The sequence below is a fragment of the Mus musculus genome, chromosome 2 (assembly GCF_000001635.26).
Source record: "Mus musculus strain C57BL/6J chromosome 2, GRCm38.p6 C57BL/6J".
NCBI classification, from domain to species: domain Eukaryota; kingdom Metazoa; phylum Chordata; class Mammalia; order Rodentia; family Muridae; genus Mus; species Mus musculus.
The window spans coordinates 158483468-158499704 of NC_000068.7; the positions used below are offsets into that span (position 1 = coordinate 158483468).

Genomic DNA, 16237 nt, shown 5'->3' on the forward strand with positions numbered 1-16237 from the left:
ATCTATTGAGTATGGCACATGGCTCCTACTGCATGTGAGAGGCTTTTGCTTGTATATTTCTTATTAGTGGATGTTATTTCTTTATCTGTGTTTCCCCTTTAATCTTTATTGAAAAATGACCAAGTAAGTGATAACAAAAATACATGATCAGACTATAAAAATGGGAAGATTGATTTAGAACAAATAATAGAAATGATTAAGTATAAACTCAACCACAGTCAGTCTTACATTTATATATGATTTTTTTAAAGATTTATTTATTTACTATATGTAAGTACACTGTAGCTGTCTTTAGACACTCCAGAAGAGGGTGTCAGATCTTGTTAGGATGGTTGTGAGCCACCATGTGGTTGCTGGGATTTGAATTCAGCACCTTTGGAAGAGTAGTCGGTGCTCTTAACCACTAAGTCATCTCTCCAGCCCCCTTATATATGATTTTAGTTTGGTTCCTTCTACAGTAAAAATTACTTCTGCCTCTCCTGTCTGCTCCCAGTACGGGGGTTGGGGGGAAGATTAAGCTTAGAGCCTCACTCGTGCTAGCCAAGTGTTTTCTCACTAAGCTGTATCAGCAGTCCTCTCTAGGTTTGTTCTGAGACAGCATCTCACTAAGTTGCCCGGCCGACTAGAACACATTCTGCAGCTCAGGCGAGCCTTGAACTTCCTGATCTTTCTTCAGCAGCATCCCAAGCCGGAGCTGTGAAGATTAATTACTTTTAGCATAGGTACATGCTTAATTTGGTAAAAATAACAAGTTATATGACTCCTAAACATGGATTGATGTTAAACTTCATGAGGTTAAGAGGCCTCCAGCACAGTTTAAAAGGAACCCTGAGTGCAGACATTATCCTGATTCTCATATTCTGAATGCTAACACAGTTATGCTTTCATACCCAGAGAATGACAGCTCGTAAAGCATCTTGTTTTTTTAACCAATATTCTTTTCAGACTGAAAAAAACCTAAAGTTTAGCACTTGCTGGTGAGGAGAAAGTCAGCAAAGCCTGGACAGAAGTGAGCCTCGTTAACACCATAAAGCACACGGAGTAAAATAGCCAGTGTCCTGTCTGCATGCTGTGCTTTACACACCTTCCTCCAAGGTGAAGGAGAGCGCCAAGATGTTTGCTCTTTCTTCTGCTTCTTGATGGGGAAGTGGAGGTCCAACAGAAAAATAAGACAAGAAAAAGTAAAATACATAAAAAATGGAAAGCAAAGAATAAAACTGTATTTGCCAATGGCATGACTGTATATATAGGAAACATTAAGTAATCTGTTTTAAGCCCATTGGAATCATTAAGTGAGCTAAGCAGGACTTCAGGAAAGAATGCCATGGTGTTGACCAAGGTTTGAAGATGACTCCCAGTGACCCTGGCTTTTTAATTGTCTTCCTCCTCTGTGTGATAAAACCTGTGACTATGATGGTGTACCCCATGATTATGTATATTTCATGGCAATGGGAGTTTGTGCATATAATTACAGTTATTTTAAGGCAATCAAAATGCAGGCGATGTTCAGAAAGCTGACCTAAACACAGGGGCTCTGTAAGTGTGCACTACAACCCAGAGATAAAGAGAGTAGCTTATTAAACACTACTCTGCTAAGAGAACAGTTTCTGGATATGCTTGGATTTGTCTGAGACAAATCTTTTAACATTTTTTTGTGATTCAGATAGAAATAAGAGTCTGGGGGCTGTGATGGGGCTCTGGTCATTTGGCAATGTATTTGATATACCAATTTCTATCCTAACAAAATTCAACTCCTACTGCACAGGAGCTCTGTTTAGCTTATTAGCACAAACATAGATCTGCTACGTGTCATGCAAGTGGTATGGCTCAGAGTGCCAGTTTGCTAAAGGTCATTCACATAGTCCTGCTAACCTTGCAAAGAAACTTAAAGCTGATTGGGTGAGCCAGGTATTATTGCACATACCTATAATTCTTGCACTTGAGGGTAGAAGCACAATAATCAGAAATTCAGGGTCAACCCCAGCTACATAGTAAGTTTGAGGCCATTGTGGGCTACATAAAACTCTGTCTTAAAAGTAGACAAACAAAATATAGGCTAATTGCTCTATACCCTACCCAGCTATTTCCCTTTCACATTTTTTTCATCTTTCAGCTAGCAAGCCAACTCCATCTGGCTCTCTTATCCGGCATAAAATACTTTGCTTTTTATACTCCTTTTTTTCTCTCTCTCTAATTTTTTTTCTCTCAAAGAACATTGGCTTTGCAGGATCTCTGTGTCCCAGCCATTCAAGAGCTGGAAATATTCTACATGCTTTGATTGTAACCCCCTCCCCTTTTTAAGACTTATTTTTATTTTCTGTGTATCAATATTTTGCTTGTGTATATATTTGTGTATCACATGCATGTCTGCCTAGTGTCTAAGGAGGCCAGAAGAAAGTGTTGAGAGTCCTGGAATTGGAGTTACAGATGGTTGTGAGATTACATGTAGGTGCTAGGAATCAAATCCAGGTTCAAGAGCATCAAATGCCAGTGAGCCAGCCATCTCTCCAGCCTCTTCATTGTAAACAAACACTCTATTCCTGTATTTTCATGGGTCTACCTTTTGACTGTCTTTCAGTCAAATTCCAATTGTTCTTGGTGCACTGATCACTAGTTTAGCAGAGGAAAACTACATCTCTTGTCTATAGCTTACCCTGAAAAAAAAAAAACCACTCCCTCTGAAAGAATAACACTGGTTTGTTTTTTAAAGATAAAACTAAAATAAATTCAATCAGTAACTTAACCACAGATGTGCAAGTCCCAGTGTAAAATCACAAGTATTGTGGAAAACCATGGCAACCTAACTCCTCCAAAAATCACTAATCCAGGCAGGGCGTGGTGGAAAATACATGGTGCGGATCTCTGTCAGTTCCAGGCCAGCCAAGATGCAGTGAGATTTTGTCATAAAAAAGAAGAAAGTTGCTAATCCCTTAGTGATGGCCTACAGTAAGAGAACATCACGTGAAATGCTAAAGAACTCAAAGAATGGCTATAAGTATGCTCAAAGATGGGCTAGGTGTGGTGGCACACACCCTTAATCCTAGCACTTGGGAGACAGAGGAGGCAGATCTCTATGAGTTCATACTCAGCCAGGACTACATAGTGAGACCCTGTCTTAGAGAGGGGAAGAAAATAAATTAATTAAACAAACAAACAAACAAACAAATTAGAAAAAAGACAGAGATTCCTGAATGAATTCTAAGAAAACAGAAAACAGCTGAATGGAATAAGAAAGCTGATACAGGAGCCAGTGACATGGCACAGGATAAGAATATTTGTCATCACACCTGACAACCTGAGTTTGATTACTGAAACTTACATGGTGGAAAAAGAAAAACAATTTCCACAGGTTGTCCTCTGACCTCAACATGTATGTAGCATGTACATAAAAATAAATGTAAAAATGTTTTTAGTTAAGACAGTCAATACAGTCTATGAAAGAGCCAATTCAATAATGAGAAATACTGAAGAACAAATAAATTGAAATTCTGGAATTTAAAAACACAATAAGATGAATAGAAGATTCATGGAATACCTCATGAATATAAGTGAGTGATCAAGGAGAGGAGAGCATATCAGAATTTGAAAACAAGGTAGAGAAGTTGGGACAATTGAACATGGACAAAGATTAATAAGTTAATAAGAAAATAAGAGCAGTACTTTCAAGATGTATGTGATACTGTGAAGACCAGACCTAAGAATTATGGGCATAGGGAAAGGAAATTTTCATTCTAAAGACATAAAGATTTTATAAATTCATTGTAAAGACTGACTTTACCATTTCAGAAAATTCAGAACATTTCAGAAAATTCAGAACATTTCCCAAAATTAGGGGAAAAGATGCCAATCCAGATACAGGAAGCATTTAGAATGTGAGAGTAGAAAAGAACCTCCCACATCCCAGCATGACTGAATCACTAATACAATGAACAAAGAAAATATGCCAGGCCAGAGAGGTGGCGCAGTGGATGGAGCAGAGGCTTGAGGATTGAGTTCAGTTAACCACGCATGTTACAGACTGGGAGTGGCGTGTGCTTGTAATTCCAGCACTGGACAGACAGGCAGTTCCCAGATTCTCTGGCATGCTTGCCTAGCCTACCTTGTGAGCTCCAGGGCAGTGGAAGACCCTGTCTTGGCTGGTGGAAGGTAATGAGTCATCCTAGTTGGTGGTTCACAGTTCACATTGTCCCCTTCTCACTACTGCACTTGACCAGTCTAAAAAAACTGTCTTTATGATAGAGTGGATAGCACCAGAGGAACAACACCCACGGTTGTTACTCTAGTCTTCATACATGTGCACACAAATGAAATGTGCATGTGTACACACAGAAAGAAAATATTGAAAGCCTCAAGGAACACCTTATTTTTGAGATTATAATATAGTCACAACATTCCTACCTTTTCTTTCCTCTCTCCAAATCTTTCCATATACCCCTTTTTGCTCTCTTTCAAATTCATGGCCTTTTTTTTTTTTTTTTCCCAGCTAAACTCTGTCCCAACCTCAACAGAAACTTTTTTAAAACCATGGGAAATAACATATTTTGAAAATCAACCCAGACTACTATTCTCAGCAAATTGATCATAATTGAAAAAGAAGCTTTCTGTGATGTGGCTGAAAGAACTCATGACCACTAAGCTAGCTCCATAGAGATAACAAAGGGAATCCTTTGGACTAAATAGGGCTCTAAATATATCTACGAAGGTATAGGAGCAAGCAAACCTTTTTAGTTAAGCAAGAAATGGGAAAACACTATTCTAAGACCAACAAAATGACAGGAGTTAATACAGTTCTGTTAACACTTTTCCCTAATCGGAATACACAGGCTGATAGGATTGAATTTTTTTTTTAAAGATTTATTTATTATATGTAAGTACACTGTAGCTGTCTTCAGACACTCCAGAAGAGGGCGTCAGATCTTGTTACAGATGGTTGTGAGCCACCATGTGGTTGCTGGGATTTGAACTCCGGACCTTCGGAAGAGCAGTCGGGTGCTCTTACCCACTGAGCCATCTCACCAGCCCCGGTAGGATTGAATTTTAAAAAAGGATTTGTTGCTACCAAGAAACACACCTTAGGCCTGGAGAGATGGCTCAGTGGTTAAGAACACTGGCTGTTCTTCTAGAAGACCCAGGTTTCCACATAGCAGCTCACAACTGTCTGTAACTCTAGTTCCAGAGGATCTAACACCCTCACACAGACATAAATGCAGGCAAAACACCAATGCACATGGGGAAAAAAGAAAGAAGCACACCTCACCACAAAAGACAGATAAAGCTATCTACCATAGGGTTAAAGGATGGGGAAAGGTAATTCAGTCAAATGGAACGAGGAAACAAGCCTTTGTCGTTATTCAGAAGAGTCACTCCATACTCATCAAGGGAACAGTCCATTAAGAGGACATTATAATTCTAAAATCTATATTGAAGATAGGTACACACAGTTTCATAAAGCAAATACTACTAATGTGTGAACTCACACATTAATCCTAGCATAGTATACCTTCACAGTTTTGCCTCAAGGATATATTAACTCTCCTGCCCTGTGTCATAATTTAGTTAGAAGGGATCTTGATCGTTTGGATCTTCCACAAAATATCACATTGGTGCACTATATTGATGACATTATGCTGATTGGATCAAGTGAGCAGGAAGTAGCAACCACTTTGGACTCATTGGTAACACATATGCGTATCAGAGGATGGGAAATAAATCCAACCAAAATTCAAGGACCATCTACCTCAGTGAAATTCTTAGGAGTCCAGTGGTGTGGGGCATGCAGAGATATTCCTTCTAAGGTGAAAGATAAGTTATTGCACCTGGCCCCTCCTACAACCAAGAAAGAAGCACAACGTTTAGTGGGTCTATTTGGATTCTGGAGACAACACATCCCTCACATCACTCCTTCATCTTTGTTGACTGCAACAAATTGCTTTCTCCTGGGCTGGTTCCACTCCCTTTTAGCAGCTTTCCTCAGCATGTATCCCATGGCTCTGGCATCTTTAACATCTTTGAGTCTCCAAGGCAATTTCAATGTTACAGCTTCTTGTTTCAGTGTCTGGGACTCCACTTGATATTTTGGACTCCTCCTAAGGGCTGGCATCACTTTTCCAGCTCTGCGCTCTGTAGCACTCTAAGCTCAGGTTGATCCATTCCACTATGGCTGCTGTTCTTGGTGATCATCCCATGGTACTGACATCTCCAATACACTGGGGTATTCCACTCCAATTAGGCTTCACCAATAGCCTCTCATAGGCTCTCTTCAGGGTGCCAAGCCTCAAATCCTTTGCATGACCCCTTCAGTCCTGGGCCATCAACTACAGCTGAGGCTTCACCTTCTCCAATGGCCTTCCCTGGCCTCTCACAGTGCTAAGCCTCAACTCCTCTCCATGATCCCTTCATTCCTTCACAAGTGTTTGATATTCACCAACTGACAGGTCATCCCAACAAAAATAAATTTAAAAACAGATTGTCCAATAGGACATGAAGGAAGTTATAACAAGTGTAAATGCTAATGGCAATTAAGCAAAGCACTCCTTTAATGAATAAGTCATTGAAGAAATAAGTTTAAAAAAATCCCTACTAACAAATGAGAGTGAAATATCAAAATGTGGGGTACAATGAAAGCAGGCCTAAGAGGAGGATCATTGCTGTAAGTGCTCACATTTAAGAGATCAGATAGATTTCAGTTTGACAGTTAAGACCTTAAGATCTTGGATAAAAAAGAAAACAATGAAATTCAGAAAATCATCAGGACATGCCTTAAAAAACATATATTACATGGAAAATCCAGGAACATGGACAGTTTTCTGGATATATAGACAAATCAAAATTAAATCAAAGTGATATCTTTTTAACAAATTTATAATAAGCAACACTGTTGAAGCACTTATTTAAGAAATGAAAGGAGAGCGGTTGGAGAGATAGCTCAGTGGTTAAGAGCAGTGACTGCTCTTCCGAAGGTCCTGAGTTCAAATCCCAGCAACCACATGGTGGCTCACAACCATCCATAATGAGATCTGATGCCTTCTTCTGGAGTGTCTGGAGACAGCTACAGTGTACTTACATATAATAAATAAATATTTAAAGAAAAAAAAAAAAAGAAATGAAAGGAGAGCCGAGCATGGTGGCACACGCCTTTAATCCCAGCACTTGGGAGGAAGAGGCAGGCGGATTTCTGAGTTCGAGGCTAAAAAAAAAAAAAAGAAGAAGAAGAAATGAAAGAAGAAAGGAAGGAAAAAGAGGAAGGAAGGAAAGAAAAAAGAAAAGAGAAAAGAAAAGAAAGATTAATTTCCTGAAAGAGAGAGCCGGACTTGGATGAGTGTGACTGCTGAGTTCCGCTGACTTCTAAGAGCTAAGGCAGGGAAGGAGGAGGCACTTTCAGGGAGTTTTCTCAAACCAGTGCCCAGTACCAAAACAAGATACAGACATAACAAAAGAAGATTATAGAACAAGCTACATGGCTGTAAAAATTCTCAGCCAAATATTTGCATGTTGAAATCAATAGTGCATCAAAAGATCATGATCAAGTTGTCTTTATTCTAGAGATTTACTATGGTTCAGCCTACAGAAATCATCAATAGGGGGCCAGAGAGATGGCTCAGCAATTAGAGCACTGACCACTCTTCCAGAGGTCCTGAGTTCAATTCCCAGCAACCACATGGTGGCTCACAACCATCTGTAATGAGATCCGATGCCCTCTTCTGGTATGTCTGAAGACAGCTATAGTGTACTCATATAAATAAAATGAATAAATCTTTTATAAAAAAACTGAAAAAAAATCATCAGTAAATATAGTAATATACCACATAAATGTTTATTCAAGGATAGATATCAGATGATCATCTCAATAGATTCAAAAAGTTTTATGACAAGCTCTGAATCCCTTCATGATAAAAGCCCTGAAGAGGGGCTTAAAGAGACAGCTTCATAGTTAAACAAAGCAATTACTGTGTGGTTCCCAGCATCTGTGTTGAGTACCTCACAGCCACCTATCACCGCAGCTCCAGGGGATCCTGTGCCCTCTTCTGGCCCTCCTTAGGTACCTATGTGCACATGCACATATACAGACACACAGGCACATACACAGATATACAGGCAGATAATAAGTCTTTTAAAAAATGCAACTAAAAAAGGCCAGTTCAGAAAAAGATGATCTTTTTGTGGGTTCTAGATTTTGAATAGTTATAGGATTATGTATGTATATATAAAAAAAAGTAGCAGTGAAATTATGTAGAGTAACAAAGGGACAAACAGAGGTGGGGAGAATATGAAAGATAGAAGAAATGAGGGCTGAAATGGTATTTGGGCAACATAAAATATATGTCTACAATTTTAAAAATAAATATGTACAAAGATGTTCATTGTAGCACTGTTTGAGTATATATTTAAAAAGTAAAAGATCCCAATGGCCATTAACTGAGGAATGATTAAGTAGTGAAATTTATATACTATAGGATATCATGCATAATAATAAATGCACCCTTACATAATGATTTAAAGACACATGCTAAAAATAGTTCATTAAAACTAAGCCAGTTGAGTGGCAGAGAAGACAAAAGTGTGTACAAGCTTTCCCTAAAGACCAGTAAACTCTTGTCTTTTTGCAAACATGAGGTCAGTTGGTTATTACTACAGGACCACCTCATCTAGAAGCTGGGAATAACTTGTCAGTGTTGCATTTTAGAGACTAAGATCCCCAAAGTGATGCTATTTCAAACTTTTAAGCAGGGATACTGAGAAAGAGCTATCTTGACAAATTTATTTCACACTTTCTTCCCAAAGTGGCTTTGGTGACATAAACACATCACTAATCATCTTGATAAATGTCTGATCAGGTAGTTTTTAAAAACCAAACAGAACAATAAAAACCATTCTTTTTGCTCTTCTCTCCATGTAGCTCAGTCCCAGTTCCAGAATGAAGAAGCTGCCTCAGGGTCGCCCTGTGCCCCCGCTTGGACCTGAGACAAGAGTATCTGTAGTCTGGGTGGAACGCTACGATGATATAGGTACTCTCTGAGGAAAGAGGGTTTTTCTGAGTAAAATGGTAAGATGACAGGGACTTACAAATGTCTGAAAGGGTGGATGCAGAGGCTTGACTTCATAAGCCGGGTTTGTATCCCAGCCTCCATTCAGTTTCATGAAGCCTGTTAAAGTTTTGCCATGGGTAAGTTTCTTAGGGTTTTTGTGTAAGCAATGTTAGAACCTCAGCAATACATGTTTAACCTAGAACCCTGTCCATCTCAGAGTTCATAAGAAGGTGTCACAGCTACTTGTGACCAGGCCCTCACAGTCACAGATCAAATTCTCCAAAATCCCTTTGCTTTAGGTGAGTTCAGCCGAAGCACGTTATGAAAGGCAATTGTCTGTATGTGGGAGTCACAGGAGTCTGCACTGTGGCATAGCACAGACTGTGGACTTCTGTGAATGTGGGGAAATTAAGTGGTAGTAACTGAACTGTTTTCTTCCAGAAAACTTTCCACTCTCAGATCTGATGACAGAGATCAGCACTGGTGTAGAGACTACTGCAAATAGTAGCACTTCTCTGAGGTATGTTCTCTTACTTGCCTGAGGTTATCAGCATGACTGTTTTTATCTGTTGGTACAACTTAATAAAAGATTTAGAGTGAACAGTGGTTAAAGACAAAAAGTAAAGAACCTGGAGCTGGAGAGAGGGCTCAGTAGTTAAGAACACTTATTCTTGCAAAGGAAACGGGCCTTGTTTCCAGAGCCCCACATGGTGGCTCGCAACTACCTGTAACTTCAGTTCCAGGGATCCCACTCCCTCCTCCGACCTCTGACGACACCAGGCACACATTTGCTCATGTGTACATGCTGGTGAAATACTCAGACGAATACAAATAAGCAAAATAAAAATTCTAAATCAAAAGTCAAAGAAAGGGCTAGCAAGATGGCATGCTTATGGCCCTTATTTCCATGTTCAAGCATTTGATAGACTAATAGATACAGCTGTTAGCTGTTCCACTGGTCTCGCAGTCAGTGTCTCAGTCTTCCCAGAATCATGGAGGGAGGAAAAAAACCACCATGGGTTACACATAGTGAGACCCTGAGAAAAAACGTAAAAGTAAAAATTAACTTTGTTAAACGGAAAGTTGTATATATTTAGTGTGTTAAATCTGCTAAGTTTGGAGGTATATACACATGAAACCATCACTACAATATATCCCATAAACATACATATTGCCTTCAGAACCCTCCTGCCACCCATGTAGCTATCATTTTACTATTATTATTATTATTTTTTAAAGTTTTATTTATTTTATGTATAGACATACTGTAGCTGTTCAGACACACCAGAAGAAGGCAAGAGGACATTGGATCCCATTACAGATGGTTGTGAGCCACCATGTGGTTGCTGGGAATTGAACTTAGAACCTCTGGAACACCATTTAGTGCTCTTAACCACTGAGCCATCTCTAGCCCTATTACTATTGCTACTGCTACTGCTTGCTCTGCCCTCGGGCTTTTAATTATATAGTACAGTATAGCTTTACTTGTCACAATGGACAGTTGACATCTAGGACTTACTCTGTACAACTGAATTTTTTTATTTTTCTAATAAAAACCTTCCTATTTTTAAGCACTGTGTACTCTCTGACTTTATTTTTTATTTTTCAGATAAATGCTACTGTGTAGAATTTGTCTTATGCATGACTTTATTCTCTTAACATACTGTTTCCCAGGTTTATCCTAACCCCTGTCTTGAGAAAAAAAATCATATATAGAATTCCCACATTGGGCTTTCACTGTTCCTGCTTGTACTCTGGGCTCTGCCTTGACAGTATAACAGCCACACTTCTGCTCTTGCAACAAGGAACTAAGCAAAAGCTTCATAGTTGGCCGCCAGATGTTTAGCCCTCTGTAATACACTTGCCTGGCCGTTTTACCCCACATCTTAGAAGTGTTTTGTCTAAGAATAATTTTTCAGACTCTCTTTGTTATTTAAAAAGCCTAACTCCAGGAATAAGTACTTATGGCCAGTGGTTCCTGCTGCAGCAGCATAGGTTCCAAGGAAAAATATTCTGAGCAGACTCTGTTCAAATTTTGCTGACAGCAGGTCCCCAGGCCCTGGTATATGTTGTTATACTGCATAGGAAAGACTCTTGTGTGTCTGAACTAAAAAGATTTATCTTTTCTAAGATCTACAACTCTTGAAAAAGAAGTCCCAGTAATCTTCATTCACCCTTTAAACACTGGATTGTTCCGGATAAAAATCCAAGGAGCCACTGGAAAATTTAACATGGTCATACCTCTGGTTGATGGGATGATAGTCAGCCGTCGAGCACTTGGTAAGGGCTTTGTGAGTACTGAAAGGCTAGACCCCTTGATTTCTTCTTTTTTCCTCTCACCTTTTAAGTTTTATTCTTTGACAATCTCATACATGTATTTAAGGAATTTTAGTCCTTTTCACCTCATAGTACCTTCCTCATTTCTCTTCGTACAACCTTCTTTCATGGAGTGTGTGCGTGTGTGTGTGTGTGTGTGTGTGTTTCCCACCCAATTTAAATAGGGCTCCCTATATAGGTGTGGGTAGGAGGTCATTGAAGCATAGGATGTCAGTGAGTACACCCCTGCCTTGCTTTCTTAAAGACTTTCATAAAGCTCAAATAAGTAAACATAAGGAAATAGTCTTAAATAATAGTCCCTGCACGTGCTACTGCCCTTTAAGAAGGGGTGGATGTTGTACTGCCCTCTGTTTAAGCTTTAATCTAGTGATACAGATGGGCCTTCACTACCTGCCAGGATTGGAAGAGGAAAACTGTTGTTCTGGAGCAGAGGGCAGAGCTCTGCGAGAGCTGCCTTGACTCTGGTCTCATGCTGATGTCTCTCTGAAGTTTTGTCTTGGTGTCTTGTTTCTGAGGTGGGAAACTAGAGGATTGCAGTGGAAGAGTGCTCTGGAAATGGGTCTTCTGAACACAGGTCACCTGGCAGCTTACTAACAGTTACTCTGACCTCTGTTTTCAAGGCTTTCTGGTGAGGCAGACGGTAATAAACATTTGTAGAAGAAAGAGACTGGAGAGTGATTCCTACAGTCCACCACATGTCCGTCGGAAACAGAAAATCACTGACATTGTCAACAAATATCGGAATAAGCAGTTGGAGCCAGAGTTTTATACTGCCCTTTTCCAGGAGGTTGGACTCAAGAACTGCAGTTCTTAGAATGCATTTTGTCCAGGTCAGTGAACTCCAGAGTGGGCTCTAACATCAAAGCAAGACAGTCCTGTAAAAATCAAAGCTAATCACTCCTAAGAGCTCACTGCTGAATCAGAAGAAGAAATACGATGTGAAGCCACTGGCTTGAAGACCCAGCTTTCCAGTGAAGGGACCCTGCACAGTCACACTCCTGCTGAAAACAACAACAAGCATTTTAGCCATAAACTTTCTTTTAAAAGTGACAATTTTAGTAAAATATCAGCCTTTTGAGGAAAAGGCTTTATGCATCAGTTAAATACATGCATTGATAGTGTCAACAAGTTTGCAAGTTAGAAACTGAAGATAGTTTTATACCTCGCTTTTTAGGAGGGTGTATTCAAAATTAAAATCTGTCTCAGAATCTTCCAGAACTTTTTAGGCTCAAGTTGACACTGTGGAGAAGGAAAGGCTGCAGCGTTGTCCTCGTGTGGATTCACTTGTCACCCCATCACACTGACAGAGGGTGAAACAAATGAGTTTTGTTCAGATAAGAAGTCCAACATTAAAATATTTCCTATTTTTCTCTCCATATTTAACAAGTTGTCCCTCTGATCGCTGTGGAGCTCTGTCAAATGGCTCAGCTTCTTAGCAGACGTGGGCAGTGGAGGCCCTGCTGTATCTCTGAATAGTATACTGCCATGTTTATGGTTAAAGGCTGTGAGAGAACGATGGCACCTCCCTTCTCCGTTGCTGTTCAGTTTAATGGAAGGGTGACAGGTTAGACGTGACTCCTCCATTAAACACCAAGAAATGTGAGTTCATAGCAGGGGCTTCATCCATATTGATTGCAGGACCAAGTTGCAAGCTGCAGTAGTTGAGGAAAGGTTCTAATTTGTGGCTCAGGAAGTAGTGTCCCACTCACTTAGCTCCTTAGAGGGCACCCAGCCCACAATCCACAGAACTCAGTGCCACCTCCTTAGGTGGCTGCTGCTGTTTGGTTTCTAGCCTTAGCCAGCTGAAGGCAGAAGTCTCTGCCATCTCACTGCTGCTTTTCTGCCAGGGACAAAGCTTTGGAAGTGGCCAGAACCAAATTGTTTTAGAAGGACTCCTGTTACAGCACTCAGTATATACCTGTTTTTATGTTCTCCTTCAATAAGATCTTTTTGTCTTAGAAAACAAGTGACATTTATAGTCCAAAGAGAAATAATCACACTTGAATGGTGGTGTTCCCACTGGCCCTCTGTTGTCATTAAAGTGTAGACCAGGACTCCAGTGATTGGTTTGAGGTTTCTTTTCTTTGGATGTCAGGGGCAATGTTGGGCCAGCTCTCCTGTGCAGATGCCTCCATTCTAGACATGTGCTCTGCCATCTGGAAGCACAAAGCATGGCTGTAGCAGTCTTTGGTCTGAAGTTTGCCACCACCCCTTTTATTTTTTTTCCCTCAGCTCAGGTACAGACAGCCATCCCCACTCCCACCCCCATCTTCCTTGTCCTCTTCTTCCCCTATGAGTTTCCATTCGAGGCAAAGAGCTTTCTGTCTTTGATTCCCTCTGAAGTCAGGCAATAATCTAATGTTCCCAGGTGATTCCCTGAGATGGGGAATGGTGAAAATTAGTGAATTTTTCCCTAAAAATATTCTTGTAACTCAGCAAGAATAGGTGAAATTGAACAACAGCTAAGATACTTCCAGATTTGACCCTTCATGGGCAAAGTGGGTTCTTGTTCTATCCAAGGTGAACAAAGAATTTATACACATACATGCAACTTCTAACATTCCAGAGGGTACAAATATCTGATAAAGGTGGACTTTCTTTGTGTGATTCTTCTCAAAACCTTGTTTGGATGTTTTTTAAATGATACTGGAAAAATAACGTATGGGTTATATGTGTAGGAGTGGGCTTACTGGCCTTCCCCCTTCATTTGGCTCTAATTTCTGGTAACTCTTTATAATTCTGATTATTTTGGTAAGCGAACCACCATGGCAGATGCAGTTTGAAATCTGGGGCATGCAGTGGTTCCCCAAGGGAAGAGGGCTGCCCCCTGCCCCCTGAAGGAGAGAAGCATCGGTGTGCACAGCCAGCAGAGCTTGGGATGCACCGCCACTGCTTGCTTCTGCTCCACACACCATCTCCCCAGCAAAAGGCTGGCAAGAAGAGCTTGGGCCTTCGCAGAGGCGTTTGGAATCCTGCTCACTGAGCTCACCCTCCTGCCTGCACTGAGGTCACTTTGAACAGAATCATGGCAGAGGAACATCCTTAGAGCCTAACAGTAATCTCAGTAGTTCACTTGATAAATTTGCCACCACAGGTTCAGAAACTTTGGGGGGAAACTGGGACCAGTCTGGACTGTGGCTTAAGCTATTCAGTTGCTGTAGCTGAATACCCAGGCACCTTCAAACAGGAAAACATTTCCCAAGGGTATTTAGGCTGGTGGCCCATTCTGTTCACTTTTGAAGCTGGGGGTGAGGGTGGGGGTGGGGCTTCTACTTTGGCCGGAACATGGAAAACGGGGCTCTTAACACCACCTTCCCCTTTTGTCTAGGGTTTCTTCCTTAGGCCTTCCTGGCCTTTGGCCCCTTGAAAAGAATAATTACATGGTAGGGCAGCCCTCTCCAGCCATACTGATGCATGTGCCATGTGTACACAAGCATCTCCCCCTTCCAGCACCTCGATTTTAGGGTAGCTCCATCTCTGGACTCACATACAAAAATACGCACAGTTTGGCGGGCCCTCTCAGTGTCTAACCCATGGGTAGTAGGGCAATCTGGAAGGCCCGCTTCCACATTTATGAGCTAGGGAAGAACCAGGTTTGGCTGGCTGCCATTACAGACAGTGATGAGGTTTCCAGGGTGTTTATTCCTATTAAAAAGTGGAACTTCCCTCACATACTCAGCCTTGGGTACAGCTGGATAAAGCTGGTAGGGACTGCCTTGGATATTATGTGGCACTTTCCTGGAAGCAGTCGTCCTTTAGCATTTAAAGCCTGTTCAGGCCAGATCTTCTGTGCCGCCAGCGACCATCAGCTTCCACCCACCCATCTGTTCTAGCACTTCCTGACAGCCCCTCTTCCTGAGGGGTCCACTTGGACAGGGAGCCACTGATCACACTGCTGGCCGGGCCATGCACTGCATAGGGTTTGCTCCCAGTAGCCACCCTTGTTCTTCACACAGGCTTTTTTAATGGTGAGGGAGAAGGTATAATTTGGGATTCCACAGTGCCTTGCATACAGTAGGCGCCCAATACCCATTTGTTGAAGCAAATCAAGTTCCTTGTTCCCACAGTAACCAAGGCATCTTCCTCCTCTGAAGGGCTTGGCGGTTGTGGCTAAAAACTAAGCATCATTATTTGCTCGAAACCATATTTACAATTTGTATGAATTTCGGTATATTGCCAAGATGGGATCTTTTTCCTATTGTATTTTCTGTAAATATTTCTGCCACTGACTTGTAAAGTAAAGGAGATGTAAATATGAAGGTGTGCCTGTGTCCCTTGCTGCCTCCGTTGGATCTGGGTCAGCCTGGGAAGAAGGTGCAGAGCTGTTCGTATTTATGCCTGTCCTTTGTCCACAAGAAACCCACGGGATATTGAATGTACTACACACAGTCAATTAAATTTTAAGGAGCTTCTTATCTAATAACTTGGTGTGTGCTTTTGGTTACAGGCTCTGGGGCTGGCTCCTGTTTGGTTACAGACCTTGGGACTGGCCTGCAGGGGCTCTCACGTCATACTCTCCAGGAGAGTCTGCTCAATTTGAAGTGATCTAGGTTTTCATTTTCTTTTTCTTTCCATAAAATACTCAAACGTAGGCTAATTTTAAGAGAAAAATACATGATCTTTAATGCTTACAGGAGCGTGGAGCATTAAAACACAAAGGTTGGGAGTTGGGGGATGAGTGAGTCCTGGGGTTTTCTGCCTACAGAGAAAACTGACAGACCAGGATATTTCCAGGGAGGGAAAGCACAGATGTTACCCTGTGCCCTTGCCCCTTTGCACAGGTTGGCTGCAGAGGATTTTACAGGGAATGTTGGGCCATGAACCTGGGGCCTAGGTGATGGTCTGGTGAGCCTTGGAAAACAGCTGAAAGCTCT

General features: G+C 41.2%; 1 protein-coding gene across 12 annotated transcripts in view; it reads left to right on the forward strand.

The window, feature by feature from the left end:
* The window catches only part of Ralgapb (Ral GTPase activating protein, beta subunit (non-catalytic)), an 89424-nt gene extending 73638 nt beyond the window's left edge, over positions 1 to 15786 (forward strand). For all 12 annotated transcript variants that reach the window (XM_006499359.4, XM_006499361.4, XM_006499357.4 and 9 more), the window contains 4 exons: positions 8897 to 9005; positions 9468 to 9546; positions 11158 to 11306; positions 11984 to 15786. In XM_006499359.4, coding sequence (XP_006499422.1) covers positions 8897 to 9005; positions 9468 to 9546; positions 11158 to 11306; positions 11984 to 12177 — 531 coding nt within the window. In that variant the 3' untranslated portion in view covers positions 12178 to 15786. The remainder of the gene's footprint in view (positions 1 to 8896; positions 9006 to 9467; positions 9547 to 11157; positions 11307 to 11983) is intronic.
* The last annotated feature ends 451 nt before the right edge of the window (positions 15787 to 16237 follow it).